This window comes from Diabrotica virgifera, chromosome 4 (assembly GCF_917563875.1).
Source record: "Diabrotica virgifera virgifera chromosome 4, PGI_DIABVI_V3a".
Lineage (NCBI taxonomy): Eukaryota > Metazoa > Arthropoda > Insecta > Coleoptera > Chrysomelidae > Diabrotica > Diabrotica virgifera.
The window spans coordinates 57735857-57751765 of record NC_065446.1 but is presented as its reverse complement, the minus strand read 5'-3'; the positions used below and the strand labels follow the sequence as shown (position 1 = coordinate 57751765).

The 15909-nt window shown below is 33.3% G+C and overlaps 1 protein-coding gene across 1 annotated transcript in view; it reads left to right on the top strand.

The window, feature by feature from the left end:
- The first annotated feature begins 364 nt into the window (after positions 1-364).
- LOC126883031 (sodium/potassium-transporting ATPase subunit beta-2-like) overlaps positions 365-15909 on the top strand; it is a 137318-nt gene continuing 121773 nt past the window's right edge. Inside the window, exon 1 of the mRNA XM_050648221.1 lies at positions 365-579. Within this exon, the coding sequence (XP_050504178.1) occupies positions 453-579 (127 nt within the window). The 5' untranslated portion in view covers positions 365-452. The remainder of the gene's footprint in view (positions 580-15909) is intronic.

Here is a 15909-nt window from a genome sequence, read left to right as displayed (position 1 = left end):
AACTAATGGTATTCCAAATCTATAGTCGAGTTGCAGTAATTGATTGCGAAAAAAAAAACGCCTGCTGCCGGCTTTAATCAAAAAGTAAAATGAAAAATAAGGTGTCATTAACGCTGCGCTGGAGAACGCCCCCCATCAGCCGCATATTCCTAACACCCTGAAAATAAGCCTAATTTTCACATTTTCCCAACGGTGTATGTCATCAATGGGATTTTATCATCAAGAGTTTCCTGCCCCCATCTTTGACAACTCCTGCGATCGACCAAACCTATTTCGCGGCGCCTGAACCTCTCGAAATCTAGATGGCGTCCTCATAGTTCCCACCGAAACCAAATCGGCGCGTCGCAGACACACTCGATCGAAGTGTGCCGCGATATCGCGCAAAATCATTCCGCAACCCCCAGGATATCCCTTCTTACGTAAAGGGTAGTAGACGGAACAGTTGAAAGACGATGGCTGACAAAAAAGTGAACGAATATTATACACGGCCACCGACTTTAACCAAATGGGAGGGATTCAAATTATTCTTGTGGAATCCCGAGACGAAGCAATTCCTGGGAAGGACAGGGGCCAGTTGGGGTAAGTCCTTTAAATATGGTCCATACTTCTATGCGGTACAAAAGTCCTTTTTCTGTTATTCATTAGCTACATTTAACCAATTAAAATATACAAAAGAAACAAAATTCATATTTAAATTCGTATAAATTGTTTTAATTTTTTTTTTAATTCAATTTAGCCAATTTTTCTAAAGGTTCGTTGAAATATCTCTATTATCTTCTATTGCCCATTACATAATCGTTATTAAATTTGTTCCCTGTGCAGATATCATTTTTTTGAAAAGTAAAATTTAGGATTTGCCCTCTGACCTTTTCCATTTGTGAAATGTCAGCCGACAAAGATCTTTATCCTAAGCCCAAATAAAATTTCTTTGTCGCTTTTTTTTATTAAATTAATAATATATTACTAAACATTTTTCGAAAGTTCTATTCAATTTTGGCTATATCTTTTGACTTTTCAGATTTTCCTTTTTTTTTTGTCAATTTGTCGGTTTCCATAATGGCGTCTTTTGTGCATAATGGAGGACGCCGCCCGTCTAACAAAATGGGTATTGCTGTTTCGTGACTTAAGGGAAATATATTGACATTTTACTTTAATTGATACTGAGGGAGAGGCGATTCTTTAAATTTAAACCATAGGACAAACAATTTTAGTGTATTAAAAAAACAAATTATTGAGTGGGTGTACCCTATTGAATGTAAAAATAGTTTTATTGAAAGACGCTTTGGATAATAGGGTCAGGTTTTTCCATTTATGTTTAGATTGCCATAATTTTTTTAAAACTGTCGAAGTAATGTAATCTTCACAAAAAATGGAAAAAAAAGGAAAAAGCAATTCTAGTTTATGTCTACAAAGCCAGTCTACTTATTTCATTTTACCTTAAATTTCTTCTAGTTTCAGACAAAAAGACAAAGACATTTCTAAATATGATTTATTTTACAGTCAATTTAAACAATGAATTGTATCCGAACGAAATCTGACAATTACAAAATCAATAATCGTGTTTTGCATTGAGAGCATAGTAGAAAATTAGGTCTATCAATTGTAGATTGTTATATAATATGTTTTTGTTCTTAATAAAAGTAGGGTAAAGAAAAATTTGTATTAATAAAACTGGGCTTGACACTTGGATCAATATTTACCGACTTAATCCTACAATATGGTTATATTATGCTGTTGAGCTTGCTCTTTTGCATAATTTATAACTTCTTCCAAATTCCACACAATTTATACTTTATAAAAGTATAAGTTAGGGTAGCGTTTCTTATTTCTTCCTTTTTAGGGAAAATAAATATTTCTAACGGAAAATGTGTGGGGATGCGGACTTTAAATTCTTCTTCTTTCTTTACGGTCCTTAGTATTTCCAATCCAATTTCTAAAACTTTTTTTAAGGTCCTTTTCTGCTTCATCTGACCATTCTTTCTTGGTCGACCTACTCTGATTTTGTCACCCATCTACCACTCTTTAACATCTCCAAAAATTCTTCTCAATATTTTCCTTTCTCATACATTTATTTTTTCTTCTTGCTTATGGTTTAGCACTCGTGTTTCGCTTGCATAGAGGACTATCGGTCTCAAATATGTTTGTATATAGGTACATATGTTTTTTTTTTGTCCTGGCTTAACATTTCCTTTATGTATTCTTGCGTCCAGCTCACAATGTAAGCTTTTCCGCTCTCATGTAAGTTAGTTCCCAGGTAAGTGAAATTCTGAACTTGTTCTATGTAATTCTAGGGCGTTGTCTCGTTGATTTTCACGATTACGTGTTCTCTTAATCTTGTTTCAGGTACTATAAATTTCATGTACTTTGATTTCTTTTCATTTATTGAGTTTTTCTACTTAAGTTTTGCAATGATAGATCTGAAGTATAGTCAAAATTACCAGAATCATTCGTATAAAATAATATCTGATAGCAGTTTGTTCTTAAAGTAGCTGTTCTGTTTAAATTGATTTGTTCTAGCACCCATTATAGACACAGATTAAGCAGAGTTGTAGACCGAAGGTCCCCTTTCTGTAAACCTTGTTTGGTGTCGAAACTGTCTGACAGTTTTCCGTTTTATTTCATCTTCATTCTTACAATGCTGATTGTAATTTTTACTAGGTTAATCAATTTGCTTGGCATTTTTAAAGCTTTTAATAAAGTCAGTAATTTTTTTAGTTGTTTCACTCAACGAAAAAGGTACGCAATATCAATAAAAATGTTAATTCAGACAACGAACGCAATACTTAAAATGTGTCCAGTTCTTGGTTTTATTGGAACAACAAAGCGATGTTCATCAATTCTTTATTTTCGTTAGGTGAGACAATGTATTACGTTTATTGAATGGATGAACATTCATTATGTATACCATAATATCAGTTTATTGATATTACGAACTCTGTTCACTGAGTCAACGAACACTATTCATTGAAACAACAACGTCTTTAATCGACCGACGAAGACTATTCGTTGTGCCAATAACAGTGTTATTTCTCCTAACGTTTTTCGTTTATTTCTACAATTATTTCCCTTTATTCGTACAATTAATTCCGTTCATTCCCACAATAAATACGATTATTCCTACAAGCAATTCTATTCATTCTTACAATCAGTTTCGTTAATTCCTACCATGAACGTATTTTATATTAATAATTACTGAATGCATTAGCCCAATGTATGATATTGATTAATAATAATTTTTTAAATCCCCCTTTTTTGTCCTAAACCTAATGGACTATACACTTTACACTAACAAGGTAATTGCTTGCTAATATTATGCTGTTGAGCTTGCTCTTTTGCATAATTTATAACTTCTTCCAAATTCCACACAATTTATACTTTATAAAAGTATAAATTAGGGTAGCGTTTCTTATTTCTTCCTTTTTAGAGAAAATAAATATTTCTAACGGAAAATATGTGGGGATGCGGACTTTAAATTCTTCTTTTTTCTTCACGGTCCTTAGTTTTTCCAATCCAATTCCTAACACTTTTTTTAAGGTCCTTTTCTGCTTCATCTGACCATTCTTTCTTGGTCGACCTACTCTGATTTTGTCACCCATCTCGGTATTTATTAATATTTTTGGTATTCAATCATTCGTGCTAAATGTCCAACACATCTCAATCTTGATACTCGTACTACTTCTGAGAGCAGGCTCTTTAAAAAGACTCATAATCTCGACATTGGTTCTTCTTCTATATACCTACCACTCTTTAACATCTCCAAAAATTCTTCTCAATATTTTCCTTTCCCATACATTTATTTTTTCTCCTTGCACCGGTTTATTTTTTATGGTTTAGCACCGGTGTTTCGCTTGCATAGAGGACTATCGGTCTCAAATATGTTTGTATATAGGTACATATGTTTTTTTTTTGTCCTGGCTTAACATTTCCTTTATGTATTCTTGCGTCCAGCTCACAATGTAAGCTTTTCCGCTCTCATGTAAGTTAGTTCCCAGGTAAATGAAATTCTGAACTTGTTCTAATTCTAGGGCGTTGTCTCGTTGATTTTGACGATTACCTGTTCTCTTAATCTTGTTTGAGGTACTATAAATTTTATGTACTTTGATCTCTTTTCATTTATTGAGTTTTTCTGCTTAAGTTTTCCATGATAGATCTAAAGTCTAGTCAGAATTAGCAGAATCATTCGTATAAACCAATATCTGATAGCACTTTTTTCTTAAAGTACCTGTTCGGTTTAAATTGCTTTGTCCTAGCACCCATTATAGACACGTAGATTAAGCAGAGTTGTAGACAGAGGGTCCCCTTTCTATAAACCTTGTTTGGTGTCGAAACTGTTTGACAGTTTTCCATTTTAATTCATCTTCATGCTTACAATGCTGATTGTAATTTTAACTAGGTTAATCAATCTGCTTGGCATTTTTAAAGCTTTTAATAAACTCAGTAATTTTTTTTATTTGTTTGAATCACAATATGCTTGTTTGAAATCGATAAACTTTAATTTTATTTAACTTTAAAAAACCATAACTTTTTTTATTTTTGATTTTTTTAACGAATAAAATGCATAAGCATTTATTATTTTACAAAAAAAACTTATACTTAGAAGAAAATTGAGGGTTATTTAAAAAATGTGGCTTAACATGTTCTACAATTTAAAAAATCGTACACCATATTGAAAAAATAATAGGTAATAAAATTATGTATCTACAATTTCCATTTCTTTATTAACATTGTAAGTAGTTTCTTTTAGCTGCTTATAAAAAGTATGGTGGACTCGCGGAATATAAAGAATAAGCTTTTATAGCTTTTAGAGGCTCTTTGTATTTTTTTATGAATGTTTGACAAACCCCTTGTCTACCTTGTCTTAAGACATTAACTTTTTTTTGATAATCTTCATTTAAGTACACTATGTTTGACAAAAAATAACCCTACTTTTTGTAAAGAAAACGTGCATTTTTTATTAACATAATAGGGTCAGGTTTTTCCATTTATGTTTAGATTACCCTAATTTTTTTAAAACTGTCGAAGTAATGTTATCTTCACAAAAAATGGAAAAAAATTGAAAAAGCAATTCTAGTTTCTATCTACAAAGCCAGTCTAGTTCTTTCATTTTACCTTAAATTTCTTTTAGTTTCAGACAAAAAGACAAAGACATTTCTAAATATCATTTATTTACAGTCACTTTAAACATATAGTATAGTATAGTTGATCCAAAAGATGGCATAACCCAGACATCCAAAGTGAAAGTTATCCTTCAACACCAAATTGTTCTAAATGGTCCACACAATGTCCAGAAAAAAGTCACACCATTTTGAGCGTCGGATTTGGGGGGGGGGAGGGGGGAGAAATCGGTAAATTCGTAGTTTTTTAAGATTTTCGCCAATATTTCTAAAACTATGCGGTTTAGCATGAACAACCCTCTATTCAAAATTGTTCTACATTAAATTTGAAATAAAAAAGGTCCTATGCATAATCTTTCTAAAATGAATGGTTCCAAAGTTACGGAAGTAGTATAGTATAACTGGTCCAAAAAAAGGCCTAACCAAAACATCCAAAGTAAAAGTTTTCCTCCAACACCAAAATGTTCTATATGCTTCACATACTGTTCAGTAAAAAGTTACACCATTTTGAGAGTCCGGTTTGGGAGGAAGATGGGAGAGAAGCCGGTAAATTAATAGTTTTTTTAAGTTTTTCGTCAATATTTCTAAAACTATAAGATAAAAAAGGGTTCAAGGCAGGTTTTGTTTATATTCGATTCAGAGTTGGACTACCATCTCCATATATCAACTATTTCAGCATCCTTATGCATCATCAGTGAAGTTTATGCAGTCACAACTCTGAAGGGAATATAAACATTCTGCCTCTTTTAAGGCAAACCATCGCGATGCAATGAACCCACCTTTTGAGACGCAATCTAGCGACATCTCTCGTATTACGAGGAAAGCCCCAGATACAAAGTTTACTACTTTTTAAACAATTAGAATAATTGAAATAAAAATATAATAAACAATATTTTAAATCTAAGACTTTTCGTTAATAAACTGCTTTCTGGCTGCATCCTATATCTCCGGATTTTACAATATATAATCACGTAGAGACGACGAAAATAGGAGAAAGCAAATAGAGGACACTTAGGCCACGCATTTACCTTCTCTTCGTCTAGGAAAAGGACCGAAAGACAGTTTCTAAATACTCAAAAACTGAGTAAAATGAAAAAGATAAAAAAGGGTTCAAGGCAGGTTTTGTTTATATTCGATTCAGAGTTGGACTACCATCTCTACTACTACTAAAACTATACTTTAGCGTAAACAATGTTATATAAAAAAATGTTCTACATGAAATTTAAAACAAAATATGTTCTATACATAATTGTTATAAAATCAACGGTTCCAGAGTCACAGAGGGTAAAAAGTCGAAGTTTTCGATACTTTTTATATTTTTTGGGCAATATTTATGATATAACTACACCAAAAACTCAGACATCCAAAGTGAAAGTTATCCTCCAACACCAATTTGTTCTATATGGTCCACATAATGTTCAGAAAAAAGTCACACCATTTTGAGCGAAGGGTTTGGGGGGGGGGGAGGGGAGAGAATTCGGTGAATATAAAAAGTATCGAAAATCTGCACTTTTCACCCTCCGTAACTCTGGAACCGTTGATTTTATAACAATTATGTATAGAACCTTTTTTGTTTTAAATTTTATGTAGAATATTCTTCTATAGAACATTTCTTACTCTAAAGCATAGTTTTAGAAATATTGACGAAAAACGTAAAAAAACTACTAATTTACCGACTTCTCCCCCATCTCCCCCCAAACCGGACGCTGAAAATGGTGTAACTTTTTACTGAACAATATGTGGACCATATAGAACAATTTGGTGTTGAAGGAAAACTTTTACTTTGGATGTCTGGGTTAGGCCTTTTTTTGGACCAATTATACTATACTACCTCCGTAACTTTGGAACCGTTCATTTTAGAAGGGTTATGCATCGGGCCTTTTTTATTTCAAATTTTATGTAGAACAATTTTGTGTAGAGTGTTGTTCATGCTAAACCGCTTAGTTTTAGAAATATTGACGAAAAACATAAAAAAACTACGAATTTACAGATTTCTCCCCCCTCTCCCCACCAAACCCGACGCTCAAAATGGTGTGACTTTTTTCTGAACATTATATGGACCATATAGAACAATTTGGTGTTGCAGGATAACTTTCACTTTGGATGTCTGGGTTTGGGTCTAACTATACCATACTAATAATAAATTGTATCCGAACGAAATCTGACAATTAAGTACATATTATAAAATCAATAATCGTGTTTTGCATTAAGAACATAGTAAAAAAAATTAGGTCTATCAATAATTGTAGATTGTTGTACAGGGTGTAACAAAAATACAGGTCATAAATTTAATCACATATTTTGGAACAAAAAATAGTTCGATTGAACCTAACTTACCTTAGTACAAATGTGCACATAAAAAAAGTTACAGCCCTTTGAATTTACAAAATGAAAATCGATTTTTTCCATTATATCGAAAACTATTAGAGATTTTATATTGAAAATGGACATGTGACATTCTTACGGCAGTAGCATCTTAAGAAAAAATTATAGTGAAATTTTGACACCGCATAAAAATTTTATGGGGGTCTTGTTCCTTTAAACCCCCCAAACTTTTGTGTGCGTTCCAATTAAATTATTATTGTAGTACCATTAGTTAAACACAATGTTTTTAAGACTTTTTTTCCTCTTAGTACTTTTTCGAAAATTCAGTTTTTATCGAGATATTTTGAATATTTGTCAAATCCACCACATATTTGTATATGGTTAAGTACGATTATGGAGACTTGGTAATAATATGAAAATACATTTTTAGGTATATTTTGAACCATATTAAAAAAAAGCAACATCTCGATAAAAGGTGCCTTCTCGAAAAAATACAAAGAGGCAAGAAAGTTTTAAAAACACTGTGTTTAACCAATGGTACCGCAGTAATATTATAATTGGAAGGTACACAAACATTTGGGGGGTTTAAAAGAACAAAACCCCCATAAAATTTGTATGTAAACATATTAAAAAATAAGCCTTAACTCGATAAAAACGGAATTATCGAAAAAATACTAAGAGGCAAAAAAGTTTGCGAAAAGAAACTAAGAATATTGAATTTAACTAATGGTATCACAATAATAATTTAATTGAGATGTACACAAAAGTTTGGGGGGGTTTAAGGGAACAAAACCCCCATAAAATTTGTATGGGGTGCACAAATTTTACTATAATCTTTCTTTAAGATATTCCTGCTATAAAAATGCCACATGTCCATTTTCTATAAAAAATCTCCAATAGTTTTCGATATCGATTTTCATTTTGTAACTTCAATGGGCTGTAACTTTTTTAATGTGCATATTTGTACTAAGGTAAGTTAGGTTCATTCGAACTATTTTTGGTCCCATAATATGTGATTTAATTTATGACCTGTATTTTTGTTACACCCTGTATAATACGTTTTTGTTCTTAATAAAAGTAGGGGAAAGTAAAATTTGTATTAATAAAACTGGGTTTCACACTCGGATCAATATTTACAGACTTAATCCTACAATATGGTTATATTATGCTGTTGAGCTTGCTCTTTTGCATAATTTATAACTTCTTCCAAATTCCACACAATTTATACTTTATAAAAGTATACGCTAGGCTAGGGTAGCGTTTCTTATTTCTTCCTTCTTAGCGCAAATTGAATATTTCTAACGGAAAATATGTGAACATATGTGGGGATACGGACTTTAAATTCTTCTTCTTTCTTCACTTCTTCTTCTTTCTTTTTAAGGTCCTTTTCTGCTTCATCTGACCATCTCTTTCTTGGTCGACCTACTCTGATTTTTTAACTATCTCTGTATTTATTAATATTTTTGGTATTCTTTCATTCGTTCTAAATATCCGATACATATCAATGTTGATACTCGGACTATTTCTGATAGCAGGCTCTTTAAAAAGACTCATGATCTCGACATTGGTTATTCTTTTATATACCTCCTCCTCTTTAACATCTCCAAAAATTCTTCTCTCCTCACTCATGAGGGGAGTGAGTCAATAGCAAATAAATACCCTCAGATCTATACCCTCTGAGATATAGAAAAAACGTTGAGACGATGATTAATATAGTTTATCATTCGATAAGGGCTTCCCTTTTTCCAGTAACTCTCGCATTCCTTCTCCTCAATTCGTTTTTCAACGCACAAACAGTCCAAGATCCGTGTGTTTCGGCCAAAACTTATTATTTATTAAATCGTAATCAAAAACATCATATACAAACTTCACGAATTGTCAAAACGTTGACCTCCAACTACACTAGCGCCGCCAAGCGGGAGCAACGCCGTACATAGCTGCCATTGGTATTCAAGGTAAAAAATTTGGTAAATTTGTTTAAGTTTCGAAATGCATGTGGAACTATTTATTTCTCTGGAAAATTAAGTTCTTCTAGATCAAATACCTAAGTTTTAATTTATCTTGTCGCGGATAATTTTAGATAATATGTACTATTCCTCTTAGAGATTCATGAAATTTTAAAGTTAACACAAAATAGTCTATCCCAACCCTGTGAAAGAGGTTGGCTTAATTTTCTCTCTCGCAAAATAAATAGAAAACTTCACCCGCGAAGTACATGACGTAAATGGTATCTTTTGTATTTGAAACAAAAGAAAATGAATAGACAAATATTTATTAGAAATTCTAACAAAAATGCGTTCATGCTTTAGGGCACATGAAAATTAATTCTATGTTATATCTTTGTTTCACACAATTTTTGAAATGTTTTCTAACTTCATATTGTTCTGAAGCTATTTTCTTGTGGTATTCTAATATAATTTATTGTTTTTATTAGGAATGAGCCACAATTTTAGTCTTTTAGTTTAAAATATGTTTATTTTGACCTGTCAATTTCCAATTTGAAAATTATTTCCAAAAAACTTAGGAGCCTAGGGCATTGATTTCTTTAAGCAACGAACAGACTTCTTACTTCTTTTTATCCGTTTTGGAGAGTGTTTCACTCATTCTTATCAATTCCATAAAAAGATACAAACAGCATCCATTAAAATAGGTTAGACACCAATATATTGATGTGAAAGGGTTGCGACAAAGTTAACTGCTCTCTACAACACTCTTTAATATACCTACTGTAAAACATAGTGAAAGTTATAATTACCAGAAAAAATTGTTTAAACTTTGGATATGTGGTAAAATTTCTAGGAACTAACATGAGACACGACAAGTTTCACAACCTCACAAAGTTGAGTTGTTGTAAAATACAGCTATTTTGATAACGATTTCCGAAGTGAAAATCGAAACGTCAAATTAACTTAATTTTAAAGTAAAATTATGACTTATTTGTAAAAAAAATTGTAAATTACAGATGCCACCAGAAAATAGTTTCAAAACAATATTTTTGGTTTTCTAAGATAGATCATACATTTACTCGAATATAAATGAGTTCTGTCAAGCCTGTTACATTTTCCATCACCTTTTTCTTCTTGCTTACGCTTTTCTTCCTCTCCTTTTCTACGCTTCTCTTTTTCTGCCTCTATTTTTCTATGCCTCTCTTCCTATTCTTGTATACACTTCTCTTCCCCTTCTTTCATCTTTACAAAACAGGCGGGCGTCCGGAGGCATCCATTTCTTTATTAAATTCAGTAGATCTTGTATTAACTATCAACAGTTGCAATTAGGGCCAAACCAGATGGGCCACTCTGCAGCGCTACTCTGTGGATCCACAGAGTGGTTGAAACAGGCGATTTTCTAGCGCCGGCGACTACGCTGCAAAGTGGTTCGTTTGGAAGGGTTCGGCGTTTAATTTAATGAGTGAGAAAAAAAGTAAGCTTGTTCAAATGATTAAAAACTTGCCGGCTAATAATCTTTTAAAAAAGTGTGTTCTTCAAAGTCAGTGTTTGTAATGTCCATAGTTTTAAATATTTTATAAAATTTCTACCCTTTTAAAAAAATACCAATAAACTCAATAAACGGAATTAAGAAGAACCAGACAAAAGCAGCTATATCACAGAAAGAAGCATATAAAAAATTAACCGGTACATCTGGTATCCTACAGCCGTAAAATAGTTTGATACAATTTTCAACACAAAAAACACACACAAATAGTAAGATTCCCATTTCAACTGAGTGAACGAGGTCCTGTTTTTAAGGAAATGATGACATTAAATATATGTAAACATGGTAACTTCCAACCTTCTTTTAACTGATATCTTATCGTTTTGTTTTCTACAACAAACAATAAAACCTTTTTTGGCAGAGGATGGGACCCCACTATTTAACATAAATAAACAAACAATATTGTGAGTATTTGTTTTGTTCAGTTCAATGATGGATTCTGACGAGGAAAGTCTTCTTTCTTGTCAGAATGTATAATAAAATATAAACATAAATAGAGAAAATGTTGCTTACCGGTTGCATTTATTCTTTTCGATAGGACTACCTTCTTTAAAATCAGGAACAAATAATTCAGTGCTAGGTTGTCTGATCTAGTCGATTTGTTTCTGGCTAGGAATTTCATTGCTTTTTATACTTCTTCCATGGTTGGCAGTTCAGTTTCCGCTTGTTCGAGTTCTACAGGGTCTTTACCTTCAGTATACTAAAGTGCTCTTGCTTCCACTTATACCATTCTCCTTCTTTTTTTCTAAAAGCTGTTTTAGGCAAGACCTTCCTACAAGAAAACCACTTTGCTCCACCTCATCTGTTTTATAATGCTCCTATTTTTTCTTTTATACTCTTTCGGTAAAGTCCAGAGGCAGAGTTTGATACGCTTAAACCTCTAGAGTTGCTACATTTTCTTCTCTAATCTTTTTGATGGATGTTTGGTACGAAAGTTTTTTTCTCTAATTGGAAAGATTCGTCATCACTTGTTGTACTATCAAAAAAACAGAGCCATAAAATGCAGCGACTATCGCACCATCATGAAGAAGTAAAAATCAAGCGTGGAGTTCGACAAGACTGTATATTGTCACCACTGTTGTTTAATCTTTACGCTGAAACAATCTTAAATGAAGTGTTGAAAAACGCAAAGAGGGCATAATCATTAATAGCGTGCTTATGAACAATATCAGATACGCAGATGACACCTTGTTAGTGACAGGATCAATTTAACATCTTCAAGCGTTATTGAACCGAATTGTGGCGATCTGTGATATATATGGACTCAAACTCAACACAAGAAAAACAAAGTTTATGGTTATTAGTAAACAGGCAACCGTAAATAATAATAACTATAACGGAACAATTCGTAATGACTCAATTTAACGTGTAAGTTATCTTGTATCTGGTATCTGGGTACTCATATTAATGAAAGCTGGAACCCTAGTACAGAAATAAAAAGTAGAATTGCCAAAAAGCAAGAACAAGTTTTATGAAATTTAAGAAAATGTTTGCAGTCATGATCTCAATTTGGAACTTTGCATAAGAATGGTTCGATGTTATATATATTCCCAGTATGTACTACTTTTGAAGAGCCTATATAATCATTTGAGATGTGTGTCTACCGCCGTATTCTGAAGACCAGTTGGGTAGAAAGAGTCATAAAACGAAAGCGTTTTGCAACGTTTGAATAAAAGTTGTGAAGTAGTGGACACGGTTAAAAGGTGTAAATTGGAATACTTTGGTCATATAATGTGTCACCCAGAAAAATATGACATACTTCACTTTGTCATGCAATGTAAAATAATGGAAAAAAGAAGTGTGGGCCGCCGTACAACTTCTTGGGTTAAAAACCTACGCCAATGGTTTGGGAAAACTAGCACTGAACTATTTCTTGCGGCTGTAAATAAGACAATGATTGTTAATATGCTGAGCAACATGAGAGCCAACGATCGACAAGCGGTCTCGGCACCAGAAGAAGAAGTCATTATTTACAGACAAAGGATAAATACCTGCGAACTACTAAATGAAGATCTTCTTCTTCTTTAAGTGCCATCTCCGCGGCGGAGGTCGGCAGTCATCATAGCTATTCGTATTTTAGAGATGGCTGCTCTGAAAAGTTCATTTGATGTACATCCGTACCACTCTCTCAGGTTGCGCAGCCACGATATTCTGCGTCTCCCTATGCTTCTCTTTCCTTGAATATTTCCCTGCATAATCAATTGGAACAAGCTGTATCTCTCTCCACGTGTAATATGTCCGAGATATTCCAAGTTTCTTGTTTTGATGGTATTTAGGATTTCCATTTCTTTATTCATCTTTCCCAGAACCTCTTTGTTTGTGACGTGTTCTGTCCACGATATTTTCAGAATTCTTCTGTACACCCACAGCTCGAATGATTCTAGTTTTTTCATTGATGCAGCATTCAAGGTCCAAGCTTCCATTCCATAAAACAAAGTCGAGAAAACGTAGCACCTAGCCAACCTAACTCTTAGCTCCAACTTCAAATCTCTTGTGCAGAGCACTTTTCTCGTTTTGTTAAAATTTGCTCTAGCCTTTTCTATTCTGATTTTGATTTCCTGTAAATAATTTCCTGTGGAGTTGATCATTGTTCCAAGGTATGCATATTGGTCGACTCGTTTGATATTGTATCCGTTTATGAAGATATTTTCGTTATTTCTTTGAATTTTCGATATTTTCATAAACTTTGTCTTCTTGGCATTCATTGTTAGCCCGTATTCTTGTCCAAACTCTACTATTCTGGTCACCAGCCTCTGAAGATCCCCAATATTTTCAGCTAAGATGACAGTGTCACCCGCATATCTAATGTTGTTAATGGGAACTCCATTTACCTTTATTCCAGTTGTTTCACCCTCAAGAGCTTTTTTCAAGATCTCGTCCGAGTAGGCATTAAAAATAATTGGCGACAACACGCATCTCTGTCTCACTCCACGTCTGATAGAGATCAATCTGCAATGAAAATCAATACTGCGAAAACCAAAGTTATGAAAATATCAACAAAAATTTACTCCTTCCAATATATTGTGAACCACCAACAGCTTGAATACGTAGAACAATACAAATATCGGCTGCTGGTTCAACAATCAACTTGATTATAAACAAGAAGTAAGAGCGAGAAAACAGGTAGCCCGACAAGGCTTTATCCAAATGAAAAGCTTGTTTTGTAAGAGTAGCACTTAATATCAGGCGTAGACATAACTCTGATGAACAAGTTAGAAGCATGGAAGAACTCTGGCTTTATAGAAGGATCTTGAAAATAACTTGGACAACCCACACCACCATCAAAATGTCCTGAGTAGAATAGGTACAAACAAGGAGCTGCTAAATATCATAAAAGTTAGATAAGTTAGCCACCTATGACACATAATGAGAAACGAAAAGTACCGCCTCGCGCAACGGATCATCCAGGGAAGCAAGCAAGCAAGCAAGCAAGCAAGCAATTTGATTCAACCCGACCCGTGAGACTTGTTCACCCCTAAGAAAGTACGTTCGGGTGTAACAATTCATTGGAGCGAGGTGTATTAACCCGAGGCTAAGACAGGAGTCACTCCACCGCGCTCCAATGCTCCAGGCCATCCCTTTCCCCTCTATAGCACGCTGATGCGCGATAGGGGCACAACTATCAGCCAAATGCTCTTCACGTGGGAATGCTGGGTAATAGAATTCCAACGTGGTGCCCTAATCGATTTGCAAATCAGGCCAGCGTGAAGCGCTATATGCCTGTTATCTTCTTGTGACTTGTCCGCGGTACTAAAATTGCGTACTTGGGCCCCAGGCCTCTGAACCGAGTTAAGCTCGGTTCAGAGACCTGGTGCTCAAGGGTTCGGCCCTACTTGCCCGGGTTTTTGTGTTTTTGTTTTGTTAGAAATTTTTTTTTGTTGGCTTGCGCTGGTGTTATTAATTTTTTACTTTTTTATTGGCCGAGGCCGATTATTTTGGGTGTTTTATATCTTTTTTTGTAGGATGTCCTGAAAATAAAATCTTAATTAGTAAAAATTAGCGTGTATGGGGCCCACACTAATTAGTCCAGGGCTCATCTGTTTTGAGATGGACGTTGAGAGGTGACTCAAATTTTTTTTGCAGAAATTGCTTAAAAATAACTCAAATAATAATATTTGAGTTATCCTCCCACTCAAAATGGTCGGGAACATTGTTTAAATAATCAAAATGTCAAAATATGAAGGAAAAATTCGATTTTTTATTGATTTTTTGAATATAACTTTAAAACTGTTCATTTCTGAGAAAAGTTGTACTGACATAAAAGTTGCGTAATTAAATTTACTATAATATAGAATCGGTTAAAAATTTATAAAATAGTCACCCTTGTTGCAAAATAGCAATACTTGCGAAAAAAAACATACAAAAACAAGTATTCGCATTTTACGTTTTCCAACCATTTATGCTACACTTAGGACCTTCATATTTCACCCAGAAAAACTTTATGATATAGTAAAACAACACTGTAAATTTCATTAAGATCGGTTTAATAGATTTTGCAAAATAAATTTTGCAATCCAGCTTTCGCAAAAAAAAAATTCATTTTTTAAAAATGTTGCAGGACTGAAAATAAAGCAGATAGTGAGTTGAATTTTTTTTTGCTTATAGAAGTGTACTGTAACTTTCATTTGAAATTTGCAAAATTAAAATCGAATAATTACCACGGCGTCAGGAAATTTTTTAAATAAACATTAATTTTTGGTGCTGCGTGCAGGACAGCGGTGTTCGATTCACACAAGATGATTTTCATCAAAATTTCTTCTAATCTTTATTTAATATATTATTTTCTTACCCTATATTTTGTTGTATTTTACTATTTTAATTCCACAAAAATCAAACTAATTTTATTATTGTTTGTGAAATATTGTTTAAACAATTGCATATGTTTAAAAATAATAAACTTTTATTCTCTAAGTTAAAATATATGAACAAAGAAAGATTTTGCTAAAAAAAGTGTTATTTCAAAGGATAGAGTATGTGT